This window comes from Parasteatoda tepidariorum, chromosome 9, assembly GCF_043381705.1.
Source record: "Parasteatoda tepidariorum isolate YZ-2023 chromosome 9, CAS_Ptep_4.0, whole genome shotgun sequence".
In the NCBI taxonomy this organism is placed as follows: Eukaryota; Metazoa; Arthropoda; class Arachnida; order Araneae; family Theridiidae; genus Parasteatoda; species Parasteatoda tepidariorum.
In genome coordinates, this window is record NC_092212.1 from 74,316,132 (window position 1) to 74,343,400 (window position 27,269).

General features: G+C 29.8%; 1 protein-coding gene across 3 annotated transcripts; it reads left to right on the forward strand.

Annotated features, from left to right (window-relative positions):
* Positions 1-35: 35 nt before the first annotated feature.
* LOC107439893 (stomatin like 2) lies at positions 36-27,044 on the forward strand. Of its 3 annotated transcripts, none has more exons than XM_043040235.2 (12): positions 36-246; positions 2,109-2,249; positions 3,993-4,121; positions 9,540-9,639; positions 12,098-12,156; positions 14,219-14,351; positions 15,390-15,446; positions 19,482-19,574; positions 21,795-21,893; positions 25,451-25,530; positions 25,623-25,751; positions 26,772-27,044. In XM_043040235.2, exons 1-12 carry the CDS (start codon positions 202-204, stop codon positions 26,961-26,963), a joined length of 1,257 nt encoding a protein of 418 aa, XP_042896169.1. In that variant the 5' UTR covers positions 36-201; the 3' UTR covers positions 26,964-27,044. The 3 variants fall into 3 exon arrangements, with proteins under 3 accessions (XP_042896169.1, XP_071040912.1, XP_071040911.1); XM_071184811.1 differs by having other exon boundaries at positions 62-383; XM_071184810.1 differs by lacking the exon at positions 36-246 and adding an exon at positions 386-569.
* Positions 27,045-27,269: the final 225 nt, after the last annotated feature.

The window sequence follows — 27,269 nt, forward strand, 5'->3', positions numbered from 1 at the left end:
TCAGAAACTCTCCGTTCTCATGATTTTGGCCGAAAGTGGACAAAAATAGACATCCAAAAGCGTGATAACTCTAAACATAAATTTATAAAATAATTTTTTTTGATTTGTGTAGAAACTTTATTTATTAAATATTATTAGCGAGCTGTGTCTTATGAAAATAATTTAATTTGCTCATTTAAATCACTCCTTTCTGTTGTTAAAATGTTACCTGTTGTTACATTTGTACAAAGAAGCCGGTTTCATAATGTATGTTACTTTTTGTTTTGCTAAGTTGCATCATTGTAGTGTAGTGTTAATAGTGTTGGTTTTTTCTTGTTTAAATCTATATTTGAAACTAATTTTGATAAAAGTGTATGAATTAAGAAAGAAAAGTGTATGTATAGGTGCGTATATGGGCACTGAGAAGCTAGCTTCAAGCCCCCTCAAATAATTTTATAAATGGAATGAGCCCCAGTGATGATCTAGTCAATAGAATTTTTAATCAAAGTCTTATGTGAAATAAACACTTCGAAATATAATGAAATTTTACAAGTATAAATTTATTGGCTTTTGTTTCGAACCGCAAATGTGTAAGCAAAAATAATTTCAATTATACGTTTTGCACTTTTCAATTATGTTCAATACGTTTTCAATTATATGTTGAATTCGAAAAACGAGTTGGTCATGTTATGATTCATTGTATGTATTTTTTAAGTAATTGTTCAGGTGAAGATTACCATAACAGCATCTACGCCACAAGTGCCTATTCTTGATGTCTCCCGTAAAGTGGCATGTGAGAAACTGAAATAACAAAGAAGGAAGAAAAAAAAAACATCAGATAAGGGGATCAACTTAATCGACAAGTTTTGGCAACTTCCAGGCAATGACCTATGTGAAACTAAAAAAAAACATCACTGAAAGGGACTAACTCAAAAAGCATAACTCATCCCCCCCGGGGCAAACATCTAAATTAATTTTTTTTTCAAAATTACCAAGTTTAAAATCTGGCTCCTCTGCTATTGTAATTGATTCTACAAATCATGATACGGAAATATCTCCATTATAATTAGTTCTCATCACAAAGCAAACAACTGCATGATTTTTTTTTTTAAATTTTTTTTTGCAAGTTTAAAACCTCTTTTGTGCTTTGACCACTAAAGTTGGAGTATTTCCTTGTTCAGTAATGAATGATTTAATTCAATTCTTTTGTCATCATTTTCCTATTTCTTCCTTTCCAAATAATTATGGAGAGTTCCAAATAATTTGTTATAGAGTATAATTATTATTTTATCTTTTAAGCAGGACTCTCACAATTTTGAATCTATAATTTATTCATTAAAATTTAAATGTTGCGCTGTTATTTTTCCTGTGACAAACTTTTTAATCGGTTAATATTTGGGTCAAGAGAAATATTGTATGATAAATATGATATAATTTTCAAAATTAAGTAAAAGAATGAAGTTTTAGTGCATTAAACTACGGAAATGGAAACTATCAATTTGAGATCATTTTTTTTAGAAACGAGCTGAATGGTGGAAGGTTCTAGGGAAGGCTCTGGCCCACAAAGGGATGTCATGTCAACAGAAGAAGAAGATTATTTTTTTTTCGGCCATGGAATACTTTTCTTCTGATTTTACATAGAGAATAATGAAAATATATCCAAATTGGTTTCTGTTTCTGCCAACTATAATTGCTGAGGAGTTTTGAACTTGCAAAAATTTAGTAAGAAAAGAGTGTAGTTTTTAAGTACAGTAAGAAAAAAAATTTGAAATTTAGTAAGAAAGAAGGAATTTTACCCTTTGAGTTGGTCTTGTTATATGCTGTCATGAGTCACATCTCAAAGAAGTAGTAGGTGTATAAGTACCAACTTCCCCAAAAAAGAATGCCCAAAACTTTTACTTAATATAATTTTAAAATTGGCCATTTTGGTAAATTAATAATCTGCCTTACTATTGAATGATGATTTTGTGAATTTTGTTTGTGTAATTTTGTTATTTATCTGCAAATTTGTTAAACTCTGGTTGCTATGCTGTACCCAATTTTGTCGATATCAGAAGAGCTTACTGCAATTGAAATCTGTATCTTGAACTTGTATATCATTGATGTTTACTATCATTATTTTTTTTTAGAAAATACTTACATTGGAAAATGTTTTCCAAATTACTAAAATGAAAAATGTTGCCACAAGCTATCGCTTGATGTCTATTTTATCACGTCCCCAATCTAAACAAGTGCTTGAATTTCGAAAGGAGAAATTATCTCTACCTTTTGTAAGTAAATAAATTTGTTTCTAGCATCCCTTTTTTGTGTTTTAAAATTTTTTATACGAAGATTATTAATTTAGACATTGTTACAGATATTTTATATCTTCTAAATTTAAAAGTTGTAAGATTTAAAAATTTTTCTTCTTCAGTTTTTTAGTAAAATATTTAAGTTGTAGAGTAGGGGTGCTCAACCTGCCACCCGAGGGCCACATGCAGCCCACTGACTGTTGATGTGCGGCCCGCGAGAGCTTCTGAACACAAGAATTTTTTTCTTTTAATAGTAAAAATTTAGAATCTTTTCATTCCTCTTCACAAAATATTGATTCATAATATGTACTATAATAGTTAGGTTTTAATTTTTGCTTAAACCTTACAAATTTTCTTTAAAATATTTAGTTCAAATTTATATTACTCATTAAAATAAGTATGTATGCAGTTTTTTTTACGCATTTAGCATTTATTCTATGGGCATTATACTTTTTTTTGTTTGAGTTTATAGTATCTCTTTCTATATATATATATATATATAATAATAAAAAGGCAGAATAAAAAAAGTAGTTTTTTTTATTGAATGAATTTTAATAATTAAAGTATTTAATTTTAGGTAAATATGTTACTAAGTTTACTGATGAAAATATTTATTGTTCAGAGCACCAATTTTGAGATAAAAATTATATTTGCCACCATCATGACTAATATGCGTGCGGCCCTTCGTTCGTCAATCTGCTGTGCAAGTGGCCCTTCACTCAAAAAGATTGTGCACCCCTATTGTAGAGTGTAATAATAAGTATTGTACATAAAAAATTATCTAATTTTTTTTTATATTTGTTATAAAATGAAGCCAGGGTTTTTGAACTTTTTTTACCATTTTTTACCATTTTTAAAATTTATTAGTTTATTTGTTATTAATTTATTTTTTTAAAAGTTACCATTTTTTAAATACACAAATCACTTTTCATTATATATTTTTATTGAAAGTGATGCTACAAATGCTTCTAAAATTATATTTGAAATAGAATTAAGGTATGTGCATTACTAAATATAAATAAAAGATAGAGTCCTAATTTAATATTTTATTCAATTATACCAGAATCAAATAATATGTGTGGAAAAATATAAATTTTAGAAATTAAGTCTTGGTATGTATATGACCCCTATGTTTTAGGCTTGGTGTTTTTAAAATGGGTATCCTATTTAAAGTACAATGAGTATTTTTGTACAAAACTGGATATTAGTCTGTTTTGAGGAAAAGGTGTAAAAAATTACTTAACTATTTTTAATGTCAGTGATTCTTTATTTATTGTGTTAGTAGGTACTTAATATAATAATATAGGTAGGTACTTTGGTCTATGCCTAAAGTAACACCCTCAGTACCCCGAAGGTTTTGTATAGAAGTCCGGGACTGAGGGTGTTACTTTAGGCATTTGCCTCCCCCTCAATAGAAAAGGTTTTGTTTTATGGCTACCGGGGCCGGTACCCCCTGAAGACGTCGGCTTCGGTGGTCATATATTTATTTTTATTTCCTTCGTTTTCTTTATTGCTACATTTATCCTTTTTGTGAAATTTCTGCTGCTTTTAAGCGCGTTTTTTCCATAGAAGTTTTAATAATTTTGATTTAAAATTATTTTTGTTTTCTTTTAGTATTTCAGAATTGGTATAATCCAAAATGAAATTAGGTTTCAATGCTTTGAAATATTAAATTGTTATTGTATGTATGCTTAAAATAACCTTTATTTTGTTTTATTTTAGCCTTTCAAGCAAATAGATTTTGTGAGGCATGTTCAGTCAACTCCCTTCAACACTATTATTATGTTTGTACCCCAACAAGAAGCATGGGTTGTTGAGAGAATGGGGAAATTTAAGAGAATATTACAGCCTGTAAGTCTAAACATTTTATTTAAAGATTTTGCTTTAACTAAAAAAAAAAAATAAAAAAAAACGAAACTGAAATATCTTGCACATTTTGGGAAAATTGTTTATGCTTAAGAGTTTTCTTCATATTTTAGATAAAAAGAGTAATATGAGAGTGGCCACAGAACAGGGACAATTGGAAAAAGTTAGGGAATCTTATCAATCTGAAAAAAATCAAGGAAATATCAGAGAATATGACTTAAATACTCAAAAAGTCAAGAAACACGAATAAATTTATGTTTGATATTATTAGAAATCCAATTTTTTTTTCTAAAAAAAAAAAAAATTATTTTTTGTTTTTAACTTTTATGGCATACATAATTGTTTTGTAATTTATTTTATGTTTAAAAATGGGGCATAACTGGAAAATTAATAACATTTTTGCCACCTTTTACAAAAATCTGAAAAATGTGATAAAAACCTGTCAAAGAACTTTTTTCAGAAAGTTTGTATCAAACCTGAATAATAGAATCTAAATTTATTTTACTAAAGAAAAATTAAATGAATAAAAAAGAATATGAAATTGAATGAAATGTGCTGATATGAAGATCCTTTCTGAAATCGATATTCAACCTTCTTATTATTACTCATTTGCATTCATTAAAATGTCAAAGTATAGTCATTCATATTTTTATACATACTTGATATAATATTTTATCATACCTTATTTCCTTTGCTGGATAATATTATGGTAAAAAATAGCAAGTTTGTTACTAGTAATATGGTTATTAGTTTTGTTAAGTGTGTTAGAAGTGATAAATGGACATTTAATTTTTTACTCTATATATCTACTTAAATTAAGTAGGTAGACATAACTGATTAGATGACTGAACTTTCTAATAATAATAGTGGAGGTTTAGGAAGTTAAGTTAAAAATGCTTAAAAAGGTATACTGCGGCTGTCAGGAGAACTCCAGGCACCTGTCTCGCCTAGTGGCGGGTACTATGGTTACGATGAAATGGCACTTTGTATATGAGTGTGGGCTAAATAGTTTTGTTTTAATCCTTTCATAGGTCGGGGTGAGTGAGCGAATCAACACATTCGTTCTTCCATTTCACCCCCATTAGAGATACAGGTATGTTGTCGCTTGTTACCATGGTAGCGGACTGCCCCAGACTTTTAGTGTGGAGGAGTTCTCCTCAAAGCCGCACAGTATTAGTCAAAAATTTTATTTCCATACTTAAAATCTAAAAAGTTAATTGGATAAGCTAGGGGTGCACAACCTTTTTGAGTGAAGGGCCACTTGCACAGCAGGTTGGCTAACGAAGGGCCGCACATGTATTTAGACACGTTAATGACAAATGCAATAGTGTTTATTTAAACATTAGCGTTCCATTTTTTTTATCAATAAGCTTAGTAATATCAATAACTTAGTAGTGTTCCATTATTAGAATTCATTCAAAAAAAAAAACTTGCTATTTTTATTATATGAACAATAGATTTAGCAAAATAAATAAACATTGAAGANCTGGAGGAGTTCTCCTCAAAGTCGCACAGTATTAGTCAAAAATTTTATTTTCATACTTAAAATCTAAAAAGTTAATTGGATAAGCAATGCATTGGAATCTCTGTAGTATTTTACGGTGAATTGAATTAGACTAAAAACAAATCCACAGGACTAATAGTATAGATGTTATAGAAGTGTAAATACAAAAAGGTACTTTTTATACATAATCACTAAACTGCACTATGTTCTAAATTAAATTTTACATATTTTGTTGAATTTCCTAAGAAAAACTGAATGAAATGTAAAACTACTGTTTCAAAATAAAGATCTTGTGCGTCTAATACATAAGCATCGATGTGTGCGTGGACAGAGCTAGTGGAGGAAAAAGTTATCATTACAAAATCTGATATTTGTTATCTTACACATCCTGCTGAATTTCTTGGTGTTATTTTTTCAGCAATCTTGACTGATTTTTTTTAAATTTAATTTTCAAAAACAAAATTGAATAAACATCAGGTTTAGATGATGGAATAAGGTAGCGAAATAGGGGAAGACTTGAAGCAGGCCAGTCTCAAATACAGATTTCATTTTATAACCGTCGATGAACAGCCAACCCAATATTTGGGTTTACGAATACTAATGTTCAACTCCGTAGCATTGTAATTTTTAACCCAATCCAGAAGACAAGGGAACTCCTGGATCAAGTAATGGAAGAAATTTTGCATTCGTGGAGGACTTTTTGATGGAACTAACCCATATTTGCGTTGCATGGAAAGGAACACCACAAGAACCTTCCACGTTAACCTACGTTCCGTCTACCCCTGAGGATATTTTACGTCAATACTGTGGTTGATCCAAGCCGAATGCGGAATTCTTATTGACCAACCATCGCTGGGATTTGAACCCAGTTCGCCTCGTTGGAAGGCGAATACACTAGTTCCTGGCGGCTCATTATTCCATCTCATTCCATCACGACTCTGAAATACAGATTTGTAGAGAATTCAATTTAACTCCCATCGTCAAGTGCAATTTTTAAACAGAATTTCAGGATTCAGAAATTCAGGATTTGCCATCAGGAAGCATGGCCATGGTCGACTAGGCGCCACAACAGCCAATTAAGATTAGAATTTGCGGATTGCAGTGAAGCGTAACTGGAATGCTATCTTATGACCTTTATGCGGCCACAGGAAGCCAAGTTTCAAGGTTTACTGTCTCCAGAATGTTTCATGAGAGAGTCTATTTGCCTGTTGTTTTTATCAACAGAAGAGATTGTTTAGTATGGAACAGAGATCTTCAAGATCGGAGAATCGATCAGTGGCCAAATATTCCCTTTATTCATAAGTCTCACTTCAGTCGGAGCACTGACTTTCTTGTGGAGGTACCAGGATCAGCTACCTGCCCTCTAATTCCTAGAAATCAACCAGTATGTCAGGTTTGCTACTTTGGGCAGCATAATGCTGGACTCCCGCACGCCCCTGTATGTTTTTGAAAGCAGTACTGTGACTGGTATGAGATGTATGAATCAGGTCTTGGAGCCCTATGTTTGCCTTTTTAAGGGTGCAGTGGTCCTGATTTCGTTTTAATGGATGACAATGCGAAACCATAAAGCAATTTTAGTTGACTATTTTCTGAAATGAAGATATTTACCAGATGGATTGGGCATCCATATCTCCAGACCTCTACCCTATAGAGCATATATACAGGGCTGATTGTGCTTCGGAAAAAATCCTGATTATCGGAATTTTCGCTAACAGTGATCCGGAAGTTTCCGGAGATCGAAGGTCCAGACGTTTAAAAAAATCATTGATCACAGAAGCATCTGGAAATCAAATTTTCAAGGGTGGAACTTAAAAACACAGTTTATTGTATTTGTTTGTAATGGAGAGCCGGAGAGATACTTTATAAGCTTATATTCATGATTAATATTCATTTTTTATCAGTAAATAGTTGTTATAATCATAAACTCAAGAAAGAAAGATATATTTGTAAATTTTAATTACTTCTCCAGGTCATAATAGTTATGTGTAAATGGTATAAGTATGTGTAAAATTTTAAAAAGATTTTAAGTAAGCTAAGAGATATTGAGGAAGAGGGAAAAAAACTTGTTCAAATTTTTTTCAATTTAAACTTTTTTTTTTAACTCAAGAAATTTTCCGGAATTTTGACTTGGGCTCACAATCATCACTGAAGAAGTGAGAAGAAAAAAAACTGTTGCAGTTTCTCATAAACTGCTTTATTTCCAGTTTGAATTCTTGGTGTGAGTCCTAAATGTTTGTACCTTTGGTGTCCATTAAACCATTTTTTTAATTCAATTCTGTAACCACTCTTTGATACCATCCGACTTTGATGGGTGTTACATACGATCATGCGTGTGTATTATAATTGTTGAATGGTTATTATTTTCATATTATATCAACCCAAATTTTATTAATATCTGTTCAGTGGTTCTGTAGATAATTAACAAAGTGTATAAAATTTTCTTAATTTTGAACACCAGTGTAATTGTCTTATTTACTTCATTTCACAATTGAATATTTCTTCACTCTGAAAGTATACCACATATTGTTCTTTTTAGACACTTCCTTAATTGAAATACAGTGAAACCTCTCCAGAGTGATCACTCTCTGTTCCACAGTAAAATAATGGTTGATGGAGGTTGGTCGTTCTTAGAGGCTACCTCCATTGACTTCAAAATTGTTATCAGTGTAATTTTTGCCACTTTTGTTGGCGTCATTAAAAGATGGATCAATGAATAAAATTTAGCTTCTATAAAAATAATCATATAATTATAATTATGTGTAAAAATAAATCTGATATAATTATGTGTAAAAACAAATTTGCCAATTATGTATGATAAAGCTATTTTAAATAAATAAACAATTATGTTTTTTGTTTAAGTTTGCATTTACTAATATATCAAAAAAATTAGTTATCTTTAGAAGAGCATTTAGTTTTATATCATAAAAATTAGTTAGCTTTAAAAGATGAGAAGAGAATTTTTTTTTGTAGTGCTTAGTTTTTTTTTTGAATAACTTTTTTTTTCTAATTTAACTTCCAACTCTAAAAATAAATCATTGATAGCATCGCCTTTAGTGCACTCTGACGGCAACATGAGGTTGTATCCTGAAAAAGAGCTCTTTAAATATGAGCTTCACTCAAATATTTATAAAAAATTTTAATCTGCTTATTTGTTTTGTTTTAAATTTTTGTTTTGCAATTTTTCCTTATTCAACCTTTTCCGCACTTGGTGCAGATGTTTGCCTGGTTGCTGGGAGAGGTTTTAATGATCTGTCCTAAAGGTTTTCTTTAACCCAAAGTCTACGGAAAAAATTTTGTGCCTCTCGAAAGCGGTAGCTACATAGAGGCTACATCTTTCCTGTAGGTTTCACTGTATATAATTTTGATGATTTACTGCAGGCTGAAGTAGATTTTGATGGTCAAATTTTAAGGAAATAGCCTTTTTTGTGTAATTTGGATTTATCTTTGTGACAAAAACCAAACATAAGTGGGGTTCACTCGAGCATGTCACCAAGTCATTAACAATCAATATCAATCAAGTCAATATCATACAAATGAACTACAAGTTTGTTGTTTGAAATATTCATGTATTCCACCATTTTATCATATTAAAAAAAAAATTACTATTTTAATAATCATGTGGAAAACCAGTAGTATAAAAAAGTAATATGCAAAACTGCATAGATTTATTGTAAAAAGTAAATATTCAAATGTGCGGCTATATGCATCATTTTAAAAAATATATCATGCAAATAAAAACAAGATTTTAAGAACTATATGACCTATGTGTTATTTTTATCTATGTGAAAGATTTTGTTTTAGGATATATTTTTTATCCTTAAACTATTTAGATATTATATAATCATTAGAGTGAAGTGTTACAATTGATTAATAATGTATATTTATTCACTAATTTTTAGGGATTGAATTTCCTTATTCCTATAGTTGATAGAGTTAAATATGTGCAGAGTTTAAAAGAGTTAGCCATAGATATTCCTAAGCAGTCTGCAATTACACTAGGTAATGAATTTTTATATTTAAAAATTTTATTTTGCTAAATGTTTAAATCTATAAGAATATTCTAATGAGCTTTTTGTGTCATATTATAAGATGGGTGCTAATTTTATCTTGAAGCAAATTTGGAAAGATTTCCATCTTATCAGAAAAATTGTGTCCCACAGTGGAATGATCGTAAAGACACGGTTCCGAGTAGAACACTGAAGTCAAGCATCACTTTCTGTGGTCAGTTAGCAGGTGGGTGACCACTTTGATCAGCCTGTGTAGGGACTGCGGGTGCAAGGTATCAGTCCTTATTAGACTGTTTTACCGTAAAGTGCTCGACTTCGTGTGCAGGTCGTCGGGCTACCAAAGCAGGGAGACCATCCCCTCTGCAGAGGATCAAAATTGTGATGGTATGTCTTCGGATCATACTCAGGGATGTTCCCCCAGACCGTCGCCAATAGCAGCAATTATTGTGCAGCTCTAGTGCGACGTAACTTAAGTACCTACCTACCTTAAATGCAATAGAGCTCTATTTGTAAATGGATTATGAAAGAATTTTGAAATGTTGAACTAAGAGATTGTCTTCTAATTTATTTTTGTGCTAAAACAGTTTGCTGCTTTTTCACTGTATTTTTTATTGAAAAATATTTCAACTCTTCTTTAGTCATTCAATTAAAAATAGTATTGTGCCAAATTTCAAATTTTTAACAATATTGTAATTTTTGTTGATGGGATCATATCTAATCAACCATTTTAATATATTTGAGCCTTTCAATTTTTAATAAAGAGCCGTAATGGCTCAGGGGATTGAGCGCTCGCCTTCAAATGGGTTGAACTGGGTTTGAATCCTAGCAATTGTTGGTCGATATGAATTCCTCATCATGCTTGCACCGACCACAGTGCTGACATAAAATATCCTCAGTGGTAGACAGATCATGGATTAGAGTCCCCTCCTGTCAGGCTAACCGTAGGAGGTTTTCCTCTCCATGCCACTCAAATGCGGGTTAGTACCATCAAAAAGTTCTCCATAAAAGCAATTTTACTATGTTGGTTGTTGCATGTACAGGGTATCCGCGGTTCTGGAAAGTCATGAAAAATCATTGAAAGTCATGGATTTCCAAACATTGAACAAACTTTGTTATTGAACAAACTTTTTCATGAAATGTCATGATTTTAACTATTTTTTAAAAAAAATCATGGAAGGTCATGGATTTAGGTCGCTGAAGAATCTAATTTTTAAAATGGCATTAATTACCCCTCCCCCCCTAATATCATGGTGTTCCGAATATCTGAATTTCTAACTAAATCATCACTAACAGTCATATTTTATTAAAATATAAAATGTTTTTATCATGTTCTTTAAAAATTAAAAATTACGGTTTTCTTTCAAGAAATGAAAGAAAAAACATCATTTCTAGAGCGGATTAACTTTTAAACTTCTATGATTCCAGAATTTTCATTATTATTTTTTTTTATTTTATCAATTTAAGATTCTAGCAGAAGCAAGCGAGTTAATGGCAATTTTTTTTTAAAATTCTGAAATGAGAACAAAAAAATCAGGAGTATTTCTTTCCTTTTCAATAAACAGGAAAAGTATCTTTAGAATATAGCTCTGCAGAAAAAAAAGGAATTATTTGCTTGTATTGTATTTTTTCCAGCTATTTTATTGCTTCAACTCTTTCTTTACTCTGTTTTTTTTTTTTAAATTCAAAATCTATAAATATGAAGATGCAGAGTATAACAGTTTCGGTTATGCCTATCATTTCAATTAATGTTATTCTAATGCTTTTTTTAATTTATTGTTGCGTTTTTGTCAGAGAAAATAGTAACTTCGTTAAGTCATGAAAAATTCTTGGAATTAGTCATGAAAAGTCATGGATTTGAAAATCTAAAATGTAGCAGATATCTTGCATGTAGCTACTTAATTATTTTAGTATTTGTCTATTTGCGATTTCAGGAGTTGTATGAAATATTATAACTACTAGTTTTGTTGACAATTACCACTTTTTTTTTCAATTGCAAGAATTTTTTTAAATTTTGGGTTATAAGTCTGAAATAAGAATATTTTAAACTTCTATGTCTAAAATTATGCTTGGGTATCACAATATTTAGCATTGTATAGGCTTAATAATCAATCATATCTATATCTCAATTCATTGTAATCAATCATTGAAAAATATATTTAACACACATTTAAAAAGCAAACAACCTTAAAAAACAGAAACAAACAAACTTTTTTTCTCCTCTAAGTTATAAGGAATGTAAAGTTCATGTGAAAGAAACTAGTGATATATTGAAAGTTTGGTTTTTTAAATTTATAATATTTTTGTTGAACTTTTTATTGTTTTATACTGTTGATTCGGTTTTGTAGTGTAATACTATGTATATGCTTGTAAGTTTTGTTTATTTTTTATAATACTTCTGGTTTTTTTGTTGTTTTTTTTGTAAGTTTTATGTATTTTTTTTATAATTTTAGATAATGTTACATTAAACATAGATGGTGTTCTTTATTTGAGAGTTGTTGATCCATACAAGGTAAAACCAATTTCTTATTCTTGTATGCTTTTTTTTAGTTCTTTTCGATTTAACTATTATCTGAAATTCTAATTATAAATTATAATATTTCTAATTAATCTTTTATTGTAAGTGTGAATGCATTTATATATTTTTAATCTTATTTATGTTTCTTATTAGTATTATAGATTGTTCATTTGCATGTTTTGAATTCTTTTTATATTTTTTTATGATTATTATATAAAACAAAACTGTAAAAATGACAATTCTGTGAGAAATATTGCTCTATTCTGTTATTCTTTGTTGTAGGTTTACTATTCTAAGATACAAGACTACTGAAAATTTTTTGAGATATCTTTATAATTTAGTTTCAATAAAGAAATCAAGGAAATCTTTTAGAAACTATGAAATATTCCTAATTCATAATTTTATTTGGTGTTATATCTTGGAAAATTGTGTTGAAATGTTTAATTTGGCAAAATTTTTTGATTATGAGCTTGATTTGATTTATTTTCAATAAGCCAAAGTTTTTTTTCTCAATAGAAATTTTTTTTTTTCAATCTTTCAGTCTCTTTAAAAGAGCACTGTTTAGCCTAGAAACTTACATACAAACAAACTGTAACAGCTGGGTTAAGCAATATAATTCACTTTGATTTCAGACTGTTTTCTAATAATTTTTTTTTTAACTTTTAAATACATTGTAAATAAATCTATGAATAATATAATTTGATGTGTTTTACACTATGTTTAGATAGAACTATATTAATTGTACAAAAAGTATGAAAATTATGTAAGTGAATTCTTTAATGTATGAATTATTTGAGGCAATATATAATGCTAAACCGGATTTTCGAATATTGTAAAAGAAAATTTTAATTAGACTTTTTTTTTGTGAGAAAAAAAATTTGTTTCTGAAGTTGCTAATTTTTGTGTATCGTGCAGTTATCTAGCTGTACATTTGAAAATATTGTCAAGCATTTTTCTGCAAGCGATACTACGTAACAGTTTGTTGTAAAATAAAAAAATGTGGCTTATCACTTTATTGCCTTTATGTATGAAAAAAAATGTATTTATAATTTAGTAATGCTTTTGATCCTAAATTCTGGTCCATTGGAGAAACTTTATAGTGCAGTAGACTCCTGATTATCCCAGTTAATATTAACCTAGACTAATTCAGATAACTGGAAAACTCGTTTAAACTGAAAATTATAAAAAAAAATTGTTTAGGTTTAAATTTTTATTTTAAACATACAAAAATTCTACATACATATGCACCATATCTAAATAATTTTGCTATTAAGCAGTTCTTACTTAAAACAGTCTTTGTTTTATGTTGCTTAGGCTTTTTTCTGTTGCAATGTCTTGCTCTTTTTTTTAGTTTTTTATAGATAACAAGATTGCTGGTGTTGCTTCTTCTTGTTTTATATATGCAACAGCACTTTTGATTACTGTTTCTCCATTTATCTGTGAGATTCACATATGTCGATGTTGGATTTCCTGTTTTTGGTATTAAGTATTTTGGAGATCAAGTTCAGAATTTTTTAAAATAATTTTAAAAATTGGTGTAAAGCAAAAAATCTCTAAATTATTTGACAGCTCTGTTAAAGCAGAAACTGGGGAACTTGGAAACTTGTGAAAGCAGAAAGATCGGGGCTCGATTAATCAAGATTTTAGTGTATTTGTAAAAATTTTAAAACTTTGCATCAATAATTTTGTTCTATTAAGCATTACTATTTATTAGATAAGGAAAATAACTACCTAATAGAATCCTCTTACAATGAAATAATTATTTAATAGAATATTTGTACAAGGAAATGCTCCATCATTATTTTTGTACAACAATATGCTGCTATTTATGAGATAAAGGATATCACTATGCAACAAAACCATATTTTTTGTATGATAGCGGAATAAAGAAAATAATTGTGAAATAAAACCATAATTTATTGTTTAATGAAATTTATGAAAGCAATTATATAAAAAAAATTATATTTGTTCGTATTGTAAATTTTTATTATGTAGAAAAATGTAAAAGGAAATAACTATGTTTGTTTTATGAGTTTTAATGTTGAAATATTTTTAGGCTAGTTATGGTGTTGAAGATCCAGAATTTGCAATTACCCAACTTGCTCAAACCACTATGCGATCTGAGTTGGGAAAAATATCACTTGATAGTGTATTTAGAGAAAGAGAATCTTTGAATTTTGCAATAGTTGGTAAATTTGTCTTTGTTTTCATCTTAAATAATACTTTTATTTTGTTTACAATAAATATTTTTAGCATAACTAGAACTTTTTTTAACTCTAGTAACTATTAATTTCCTATGCTTTTTATATATTAAGGATATATTATAATACTATGAAATATATATTATAATACTATAAAATATATGTTATAATATTATAACGCTTTTATAATCCCCGTGTCAGAATCGTGGTGACGCGGCGACATTGTTGCAGAACATTACAGAGTTCTTGCAGAAAGATTTTTTATTTGGAAAGCAAAGATATTTGTGTTTTTTTATCTGTAGAATTTTTCGAAATGTTTTTTTCGCAGAACATTTTTTCCTTTTTTCTGCGGAATTATATTTAAAAAATGCTTTTCTCGCATATCGGAGAAGCATTAATGCTTGTGATTTTTTTTCTTCCTATTTTCTTTTGAGAATAAAAAAATTTCGCAATGACTGGCTTTAGCTAGAATTTCAGATTGATACTATAAAAAGTAATTTCCAAATAACAAAAGTTTAAAAAGGTTAGCTATACAAATATTTTTTAGAACAGGAGAATATTTCCTATAATATTAGAATATGTATTTTTTTATACTTAGATTTAAAAAAATCTTGTATTTATAGTTAAAAAAATTATATACTGTTCTATTCTATACATAAAGGCTTTTTTGTAAACAGAAAGCTCTTCTGTTGCTTTAAATTAGTAACATACATAAAAATGTCTTTTAGAAAGGAATTAGTATTATAGAGAATTGTCGCAGAAAGCTCGAAAAAATTCTGCCACTAGGTTTATTATGCTATAAAAATAACTAGGATAAAAAAAGTACAAATATGGTTTAAATAATGGTTATATAAAAATAATTCGGTTTTCTTAAAGTAAGTTTGTTAAATATGTGTATCAATACGAATAGAAGAATTAAGAAAAGTTTATCGGTAAAGGTTTTTCTTGTAGTGTAAGCAAATGCAAAGTCAATAATTTGTTTTAAAAACTGCTCATTAATTGTACTTTTTATTCTATTTTTTTCAGAAGCCATAAATAAAGCCAGCAATGCATGGGGGATTGATTGTCTCCGTTATGAAATCCGTAAGTAACATTCTTAATGTTAAATCCTAAACTTTTGGTGTAAATGTGTTCTTTAAATATTGTTTTGCACCTCATTTTCATCATAAATTAAAAGTAGAAAACTTGCAGAAAAGAAATTTTTTTTTTTTTTTTGAGGATAGTCGTTTGGTTTTGTAGTAGTGAAATTCCTATACTATTATAAGGTACTTTAGGATTATCACGTCAACCATTTTGGCCAAACCTGATATTATCGCCAAAAGGTAGCTTCTGCACCAATAACTGAAAATTGAATCTTATTTACTGTGCAATCCTCAATTACGTTTTCTTTAGCGTGTTGAAATATGCTGTTTCTTTACTACATTGCAAAATGTTTCAAATTTGGAATTTCCCTAGAAGAGTGTTAGGCAATTATTTGCATTTTAAGAGCTATCAAGGATTTCCTGTCGTGGAAATGATTTATAATAGTTTAGATGGTTACATTCAAGAATAATTCATTATGTAATTATGAAAAATAAAAAAATAGAGGTTTTTGCTTTGTTTTGATTATTTTTATTACGTTTCTTTACGTCCCGCAGTGGACTGGTGATTAAGACACGGTTCCCAGCAGATTACCAAAGTCAGGCATCACTGGCTGCGGTCAGTGTACTGGTAGGTGACCACTTGGATCAATCTGTGTAGGGACCGAGGGAGTGCGGTAGCAGTTCTCGTTAAACTGTTCTACTGTAAAGTGCTCGACTTCGCATGCAGATCGTCGGGCTACTGAAACAGGGGTGCCATCCCCTCTGCAGAGGATCAAAATTGTGATGGCATGTCTTCGGATCATCTTCAGGGATGTTTCCCAGACCCCTGCCAATTGCCCATTGTGCAGTTCTAGTGCGACGTAAATGAACTACAACAACGTTTCTTTACACTTAAAATTTTTTTTTTGGTATTATTATTTTATTATTATTATTATTTGATAAAATTAATGTGTTTAGAATGATTATTTTAGAAATTGCTTTTTTATATGAGTACGCCAAAGTGTTTGCGCATTTGCTAGCGTTGGCAAACCGACGGGATTATTCCAAAGTACCCATTATAATGAGCAAAAAATTCATTGTGGCAAAAAACCCATTCCAAATTATTACCAATTCTTCAATGTGTTTACAGTAGGCTCTTGAGTATTCATCTTGGGACTATCTGTCCTCCATAGTATCTGGACTGAGCTGTGATGGCTCAGGTGATAGAGCTTTCACCTTCCAATGAGCTGACAATGAGGTTTCAATCCCAGCAATGGTTGGTCGCTAAGAATTCTGCATCCAACTTGCACCGACCACAGCGTGCTGACGTAAAATATACTCAGTGGTAGACGGATTATGGGTTAGAGTCCCCTCACCGTCAGGCTAACTATGGGAGGTTTTCTTGGTTTTCCTCTCCATGTAACTCAAAGGAGGGTTAATTCTATCAAAAACTCCTCCATGAAGGCAAACTTCTCGCAATACTTTATCCCTGAGTTCCCTTGTCTTCTGGATTGGGTTCAAAATTACAAGGCGACGGAGTTGAACATTAGTAGTCATAAACCCAAATATTGGGTCGACTGTTCAACGACGATTATATAATGTAAAAAAATTAAGTAGTATTTGGACTAGTAAAAGAGATTTATGTTGGAACCAGTCATTTTGTTGAACTTATCGTGGGAGGTGGAGGAGAAAGAAATGGAATATAAAAGCAGTAGCCTGTTGCCAACACTTTCATATTGTGATATATATCGTAAGAACTATTCTACTTGTAAGAACTGTATAGTTTGGGACATTTTTCTCTTCACTATTCACATGTGTGTAGCTTATTAATAAAATTAATATTTTTGAAATAATAACATCATTACATACTTCCCATCTTAAGATGTGTAACATGTACAGTGAAACCTTCCAGAAAGATCACCTTTATGTAGCGACCACCTCTTGTAGAGACCACCTCTATGTAGAGACCATCTCTATGTAGCGACCACCTCTATGTAGCAACCACCTCTATGTAGAGACCACCTCTATGTAGAGACCACCTCTATGTAGCAACCACCTCTATTTATGACCACTTTTGAGAAGCACAGAATTTTTTCCATAGACTTTGTGTTGAAGAAAACCTTCAGGAGAGACCATTAATTCCTCTCCCAGCGACTGGACAAATATCTGCACCAAATGTGAAAAAGGTAGAGTAAGGAGGCACAAAAAATATCGAAACAAAAATTTAACAAGGAAATAAGTAGATTAAAATGCATTCAAAATATTTATATGAGGCTATTATTTCGCGAGCTCTTTTGAGGATACAATCTCATATTGCAGTCACTGAGTGCAGTCACTCATAGTGCACTGAGGACGATGCTATCAATGATTCACTTTTAGAGTTGAAAGTAAAAAAAAAAGTTATTTTAGAAAAAACAAGCATCTCAAATTAACAATTTTCTTCTTATCTTTTAAAATTTTTATGATGTAAAATTAAATACAAACTTAACCAAAAAACATGATTGTTTATTTATTTAAAACACCTTGCATATAATTTGATTAGTTGGCATAATTTTTTATAGTCCTTAAATTTTATTCATCTATCCGTCTTTTCATGACGCCAACAAAAGTGGCATTTCTGTACCTAGAAAATGACACTGAATAATCTAACATCATGTACCTTTGATAGCAATTTTGAAATAACAACCAACCTCCATCAATGACCATTTTACTGTGGAATGGAGAGTGATCGCTCCTGAAAGGTTTCACTGTATTTTTAATTAAATGGGAGACGAGGTAGGATGTGAAACTTTTTCTTATCTGCCTATTTGTTATCAGGCCTATTCTTTCACCACATTTTATTGGACAGTTGGGAGTTGACTGTGTTTCAATCATTTGGTCAGTCAAAATCAATTTGAGCTAAATATATTGATACCAGGCCATGAAAAAACTCAGAAATTTGACCCGTCCCCGAGGACGGCTTGTCCAACAATGTACCCATCCTCCTTTTAAACTAACCCGTAGCTTCTAAATAAATAAAAGTCTAATTTTCTCTTATTTCTTACAAACATTTACATAAATTGCACAATGAATTAGTAGTTACTAGGATTAAAAATACTGGGGTTACATTATACAGTAATAAAAGAAATACTAGGTTACTAATAGTAACCTAGTATTTCTTTTATGAAACAATTTATTTCTTTTATGAAATAAAGGTCAAGTTATCTGGAATGTCAATTTATCTGAGGGTAATGAGTTTTTTAAATGAATCAAATATGACGTTTGCCAGATCCACAATCAAGCCAATGATTTACAGAGGATACTGCACAGAAATCTGAATGGGGTTTTCCATTTAGGTAGATGTTCATAATTGCGTTTAACGCTTCTTGTTTAAGACTAGTGCATAATGTGTTTTTTTGTAAGTTCATTGCTGAAAAGCCCCTTTCAACCGCTGCAGTACTCCCAGACAGAGAAAACATCAATTCCACCATACGCAGTATGTTGCTGTATTTCTAGATTAGAGGGTCATTATAGAAGTAAGGCGCTAGACTCTTGTAAAATAACGAAAGTTGAAAATGTATCATGAACATTAACGGGAAAATGGCCGTTCGTGCGGACGTCGGATTCTTAAAATTCGTTGTCCGCCGAGGACGGGCGGTTTTTCGAACCCTGATTGGTACTATTCTATTTTGCAATTTCTAAAAAACCTATTTAGAATAAATGCTTTCTAATTCACTGTATTTTTAGAAAATGAACAGGTGTTATACTTATTTTTCCAGATTGACTTTTTCGTGTTGAATTTTGTTAAGACATTATCCTGCAATATAAGTCCTGAAAAAAAAACTTTTTTTTTCTTGTTTGTATTTGTTGTTTCTTTAAATAAAAAAAAAAAATTCAGTATTGATTTGTAGCATAAATTTTTATTGTGTTATTTTATTTATGAAAGTGGAGTTAGATTTGAGTTTATTAACCAATCTAATTCAGCATGGATAATTAACAAGATTTTTGGCTGAAAAATGTGAATATGTGTTATTTTTCAATTAGCATTTAACTTAAGCATGAATACAATTTTTTTCAGGGGATATTCGATTGCCACAGCGAGTCAATGAGGCTATGCAAATGCAAGTAGAAGCTGAACGAAAGAAAAGAGCTGCTATTTTAGAGTCTGAAGGTGTGGTAATTTTTCCATTCAATTTAAGTATTTTTTTTATGTATTTTATTTTTTAAAAAAATCATTTGCTTATATGGAACCAGGGAGTGCAGTGTTTTTAAAAAGTGTTTAAAGGTGCTTATTTTTTATTTACATTTTTTAAAAGTCCTTAAAGGTACTTTTTTATTCTGGGTTTGTAAAAGGGCTTAATTTGCTAACTTTTCAAAAGGGATTTTTTTTTCTTTGCCGTATCGATTGCTGTTCTAAATTACAAAAAATTAATAATTTCTACAACTTTCTCTGCAATATTTATCAGAAACTAGTTATTTTATCATGATTATGTATCGACTTTGAAAATGTTTTTGAATTTTATTGATTTTATGTTTATAAATTAAGAACTTTTAACAATAGAAATTTTTTTTTAATTACTGCACAGCTAATTATGATATTTTTTAGAAAGTGATTAAAAATATTTTCGAGTGTTTAAAAAGTACTTAAGAGGTACTTATCTTTTGTTGAGAAAAATCTGGCTACATGCCCTGTGGAATCCTCCTAAAGATCAATATTACTTTGAACTAGAGGAGCTTTTATATTGTTTCTATGTTGTTGTTTTTTCTTTTTGTTGTAGATTTTAATTTTTTAATATGGCATGTATAAATGTGTAGCAGTATTAAATAGTCCTTCCAAAAATTTTTTTATGGTGCTCATCCTCAAAACATAGATATTATCATGCAATGAATAATAATCATAAATGATACATAGATGTTCATGTAATCTATCAATTTGTAATGAAAAAAATTGATAAGTTTTTGTGGTAATTGAAAATCAAGATGAAAGACTAAAAAAATCAGCTATACCAAAGAATACAACTTCAGTTTAAAGTTCTCAGCCAACAGATCCATCAGAGCAATAGCTTTTGGTAGACCTCTCACTTAAAGATGAATGCTATCTTGGGTTATATTTTAAATTTAAGTTTCAATTTGTAGTTTCCAACTTATGAAGTTGGCCACAAAAGAAAAAAAAAAATTCTCATTTAGTATGATGATTTTTATTTTGTAGTCTGATCATTTTTAGCTTATATTGATATCAATTCTTTAGATTTGTGTTTCATTTCTCGGTAGATTGCAAAATTTTAAGATAGCACATAGAAGTTAATTTTTAGGATAGCACATAGTATTAAAAATGTTAGGCGGCAGGAAAAAAAAATTTGATTTAATTTTTAAATTTTCATTTATTTTTAGCTTATATTGACATCAATTCTTTAGATTTGTGTTTCTTTTCTCTGTAGATTGCAAATTTTTAAGATAGCACATAGAAGCTAATTTTTAGGATAGCACATAGTATTAAAAATTTTAGGCGGCAGGAAAAAAAAATTAGATTTAATTTTTAAATTTTCATTTATTTTTAGCTTATATTGACATCAATTCTTTAGATTTGTGTTTCTTTTCTCTGTAGATTCCAAATTTTTAAGATAGCACATAGAAGTTAATTTTTAGGATAGCACATAGTATTAAAAATGTTAGGCGGCAGGAAAAATAATTAGATTTAATTTTTAAATTTTCATTTATTTTCAGCTTATATTGACATCAATTCTTTAGATTTGTGTTTCTTTTCTCTGTAGATTGCAAAATTTTAAGATAGCACATAGAAGTTAATTTTTAGGATAGCACATAGTATTAAAAATGTTAAGTGTCAGGAAAAAAAATAGATTTGATTTTTAAATTTTCATTTATTTTCATTGTATTCAAGATAAATACAATGAAAATAAATGAAAACTAAAAATGTTAGGCGGCAGGAAAAAAAAATTAGATTTAATTTTTAAATTTTCATTTATTTTTAGCTTATATTGACATCAATTCTTTAGATTTGTGTTTCTTTTCTCTGTAGATTGCAAATTTGTAAGATAGCTCAAAGAAGTTAATTTTTAGGATAGCACATAGTATTAAAAATGTTAGGCAGCAGGAAAAAAAATTAGATTTAATTTTTAAATTTTCATTTATTTTCATTGTATTTATTTTAACTTTTTTATTTTATTTGCATTTTTGCTTGTTTGTTGCCTGCTTTTGTTTTTACTTCAATTCCTTTTTAATGTATGTTAAAATACAGAGAAAGGGTATTTAATAGAATTGAATGCATATCTGTTTGTGTTCATAATTTTTTGAAAATGTGTAAACCTTTGTTCGTATTTTGTGTTGATGATTATTAAATAAAAAAATCTAATAATATTTTATTTATGCATAGGAATCAGGGAAGCTGATATCAATGTAGCAGAGGGTAAAAAAAGATCCAGGATTTTATCCTCTGAAGCTGAAAAAACAGAAAAAATCAATAAAGCTCAGGGTAAGTTAGTAGGCTGATATTACCTTTTAATTTCTTCTTCGTCAGTGGTACGATATCCCTGGGTGGGCCCTAGCCTTTTGAAAAATTTACCTTTCATCCACAAGTTCTCTCTCTCTCTTTATTATTGTGGATTTGTCGAAAAACATTATCCGCCACCTGTTCAATCACATCAGTTTTGAAAACATTTAATTTTATAAAGTTGCTGATTTCGTAAACCTGAATATTTTGAAAAATTTAGATTCCATGTAGAAAACAAATTCATAGTTAAACTGTACAAATACACTAAAAGCTAAATTGATTACTGCATTTATATTTTATTTCTACTGAATCTACATTTGTCATTTTAATTAAACATGTGCTACATTTTTTAATTTACTGATTTTATAATCCAGTGATATTACCAGCCAAGTCTCCTGTATTTTAACAAAGACTCCTGTATTTTACGACTATCTCCTGTTTACCCGTATATTCTGAAATTTCTCCGTATTTGTCGAAAAAATTTAAAAAAAATATTTGGGGATAAAATATCAGCTATTGGCAAAAATACTTCTCTAATTCCTCAACAGATAATGCTATTGCCAGTACTGCAGTATGTTAAGTGTTTATAGTTTAAGTATTATACATAATGGTTTTAAAAAAATCTTTTTAAGATTCAGATTTATTCCAATTTTATAATGTAAGTGCTTCCAATTTACATGATTGTATACGATGTATCAAATCTTTACTCGTAGCTTAAAAAATGTCACTAGTAAAATATCCGTTATTTTATTTCCCAAATGTTGGCAGGTATGCCTAATTCTAATTTGAAGAACTTTTTTATGATCAATTAGCATCTTGAACTACATAAAAACTTCATAAAGCATTAAATCTGTATCATACTTTATGATAGCTTTATTGTGATAGCTAAATATTTTCAGCAGTTCTGCATGTAGTTTTGTTATTATCCCATGGACATCTCAGAAACCCAATTTTTAAAGAGGACGAAACACTTTTTTTGTTTCTTTTGTTCCAAAAACTTCTTTAATCTATAAAATTATATATATTTTTGAAAATTTTCTATCTTGTTTCTGAATTAATTAAATTTAAAATTGAAGCTTCATGAAACATTTTTTTTATTTGTATGATATATTAAAGGGAATTATTAAAGGAAACATGAGCATGTGACCTACGCCATGGATTATTTCTTTAGAAAATATATCATCAACTTTGAGCCACTTTTTTGTGTTTTTACTTATATATTCATTAATAAAAGATATAATAAATGAACTTTAAATATCCAAATTAAATTTCAACCAATTGACAAAGTATAAGAAAATAAATCATACAATTTCTCTTTTTTATATCTTTTTACTTTTAAAATTTATGTACAACACTTCAAATTGACAAAAAAAAAAAAAAATTCTTGTTTAAACACAGAGAAACAATTGTTTAGATATAAAAAAACATGGTAAAAACTTTATTTTTGTTGTTCATATGATTTTTGAGTGCAAAATTTTTATATTAACTCATAATCAGCCATTTTAATATTGTAGTAACCTCATTTGCAAGCATGATTTTTTTTTCTTAAGTCAGTCCGTTTTTAAATAAGAATATCATTTCTATTGAGCTAGATTTTATGGTTTATGTTAATAAAAACTTTAAAATGTAGACATTAAAAAAAAAAAAAAAAAATCACATATTGGAGACAAGTTACTGAGGATAATATTTTGACACTTATCTTTTTTTCATCGCATTACTATATTTGTTCAGAATGAATTTTTTATAGAGAAACAACTTATTCATCAAAACTAAGATTTAAAAAATCCCCAATGTTGCAAACGGCAAAATTTTTTGACTACGAAAAACTATTAAATAGTGTGAAAATTATTTAAGCACAAAAAAACCCTTATGTCTTGTTTTGTTTGTTAAGTACAGAAATTAATTNTGTCCAAGAGGTCGCGGGTTCGATCCTCGCCAGCCGAAGAATAAATTAATGAAAATGGTAGTGAATGGTGACTGATGCACGTTAAATATGTCGAGTCTTATAGTTTTTCATGTTCCCATAACAAATCAATACCTGTGGTGGTACCGATCCAGGAGTTCACTTGTCTTCTGGATTGGGTCCAAAATTACAAGGCTACGGCTGTTCAACGATGGGTTCAAAATAAAATAAAATGAGAAAATCACGAGCCGTGATTGCTCAGGAGACAGGGCGTTCGTCTTCCAATAATGCGAACACAGGCGATACGAATTCCGCATCCAGCTTGCACCAACCACAGTGCTGACATAAAATATTCTCAGTGGTTAGCGGATCATGGGTTAGAGTCTCCTTGCCATTAGGCTAACTGTGTGAGGTTTTCCTCTCCATGCAACTCAAAGGCGGGCTAGTTCCGTCAAAAAGTCCTACACAAAGGCAAAATTTCTCCCGATACTTGATCCTGGAGTACCATTGTCTTCTGGATTGGGTTATGAAATTCCAAGGCTACACTGTTAAAAGTCGTAAACACAAAATAGAGTCAGCTGCTCAACGATGGTTATAAAATAAAATAAGATCACAGTGACATATCTGTGATACATGTATAAACTGTAATATATATATATATATATATATCAGGGCTCGAAAAACCGCCCGTCCTCGGCGGTCAGAAATTCCCCGCGGACTACAAATTTCTCAAATCCAGTGTCCGCACGGACGGCCATTTTCCCGTTAATGTTCGTGATACATTTTCAATATTTGTAATCTTACAAGAGTCTAGCGCCTCACTTCTAAAATGACCCTCTAATCTCGAAATACAGCAACATACTGCGCATGGTGGAATTGATGTTTTTTCTGTCTGGGAGTACTGCAGTGGTTGAAAGGGGCTTTTCAGCAATGAACTTACAAAAAAACACATTACTTACTGGTCTTAAACAAGAAGCGTTAAACGCATTTATGAACATCTACCTAAATAGAAAACCTCTTTCAGATTTCTGTGCAGAAACCTCTGTAAATCATTGCCTTGATTGTGTAACTGACAAACATCATATTTGATTCATTTAAAAAACGCAGTACCATCGGATAAATTGACATGATAATTGACCGATAACTTAACCTTAGTTTTTTAAATTATTTCATCAATGAAATAAATTATTTCATAATAGAAATACTAGGTTTTACTATTAGTAACCTAGTATTTCTTTTGTAACTGTTTAATGTAATCCTAGTATTTGTAATTCTAGTAACTACTAATTCGTTGTGCAATTTAATAAATGTTTGTAATAAATAAGAGAAAATAATATTTTTATTTATTTAGAAACAACGGGTTAGTTTCAAAGGAGGGCGGGTACATAGATGGACAAGCCGTCCTCGAGGACGGGTAAAATTTCTAAGTTTTTTCGAGCCCTGATATATATATATATATTTANGCTACGGGTTAGTTTCAAAGGAGGACGGGTACATTGTTGGACAAGCCGTCCTCGAGGACGGGTAAAATTTCTGAGTTTTTTTCGAGCCCTGATATATATATATATATATATAAAAAAAAACCTCTGTGTGTGTGTGGTATATAAACTAACAATAGATAATGAATTATTTGTAGGTGAGGCATCTGCTATATTGGCTAAAGCTGATGCTCGAGCTAGATCTTTGAAAATGGTTGCAGATTCCTTATTGAAAAAGGTATTCTTCTATTTCTATAAATTTAAAATTGTGATTGATTAATAAATTTAATGTTCTCATAGCCCAAATTTTTCTTTTCCATTATTTTTTAGAAGGGAAATAATGCTGCTTCTTTGCTCATAGCTGAGCAGTATGTTACTGCTTTTAGTAAACTTGCAAAAACTGGTACCACACTAATTTTGCCATCAAATACAAATGACATGTCTTCTATGGTAGCACAAGTAAGTTATAAAAATTATCTAAGAAAATTACTGAACACTTGATAAAACTTTTTTCTTCAACTTGATATAAAAATAATTAAGCTAGATTTTCTCATGTAAGATTCTGAATTTGTATTTTTTTTTTTCCAATTGTGTAATAAGCATTCATTCATAAAATATTTTTCGGCTATATGGTATTAAGAGCAGAAAATACCAAATTTATTTATTTTAAAAATTTTTTTCAACACATAATACACAAATTTTTAAGAGGAAAAAAAAAAACAAATTAACTGTCACTTTAAAAAATCAGAAGAGAAAAAAACATATCATCGATTGGGCTAAACTAGAACAAGTTATCTAACCATAACTCAAGACAATTTTTAATAAATGCTGCAGGGAGCTCCATTTCTTTAAATTTTCTCGTTACGTTGCAGTATATTAAATTTGAAAAATTCTAATTTTTGAAATACCGAACCAAATCCAAATGGATTAAATACAATTCATATTCATTAATTAAAGTATAATTGCTGCAGATAAATCTGTGGAATTTGCAACTCAGGACTAAACTGTTTTCAGAATTTTATGCATTTTGCAGTAAATCTAGCCTTCTATCAAAACAATTTTCATATTCGTGCAACAAATCTCCCAGTGACTTGTTTCAGTCAGTAAAATCTTCATTCATTCCACTAATAGAGAGCTAGAGTTCCTGGCAGCTGACTAAACAACCAGCGTGTAAATGCAACAAGGTTTATGTTAAACCTATCAGAGCTGAAAGCTCTTTGATTGGTTGTAGTGTGCAAAGTAGGGTACCAGCACAGGCGCTGTTCAAGGGGCATTTTTACTAAGGCTTTTAAAAGATATAACCCTAAAAACCGAGCAAGGTGCTTGGCCAGGGTTGGATGTTGTGTAATTTCCAACCTAACACTGTTATGACATTTTTAAGTCCAGCGTGATAAGACTAGCTCAATTATTTTAATACAGCTGCATAAAACTAAGATTTTCTATTGTTTAAGTGGTTGACTTTTAATAATTTTTCTTTAGGCTATGGCTATCTATAAGAATATTTCTCCAAAAAATAGTGAACATTTGGAGTTGCAGGAGTCAAATGAAGAACAGAAAAATTGGGAAGAATATGTTAGTGACGAGGAAGACATTTTAGCTAAAGTCAAAGCCCCACCTAAAAGTGATCTGCCTGTAGCTGAACAAAGTGATCCAGAAAATAATAAATTGTAAATTGCCTGTTGTACCAAATTTGTATTAAATATTTGTTTTTAATTATTTAAATTTTTTTAGATTAAATATTTAAATATTGCATCGGAGTAATATTTACTTTTCTGATAATTTCAAGTGATTTCTGTTTCTCCGAAAAACTCATGCCCCACCTGGAACTTTATCTCTTACTTTGCTCAATTTTATGTGGGTGTATAATAAATTATTTTTTTGTGTGTGAATGTAAATACAATATCTTTTGCTTTTATATTGTCTAAATTATATTTTAAATTACCGGAATGTTTTAAGTACTGTTTTAATTCATTTAAC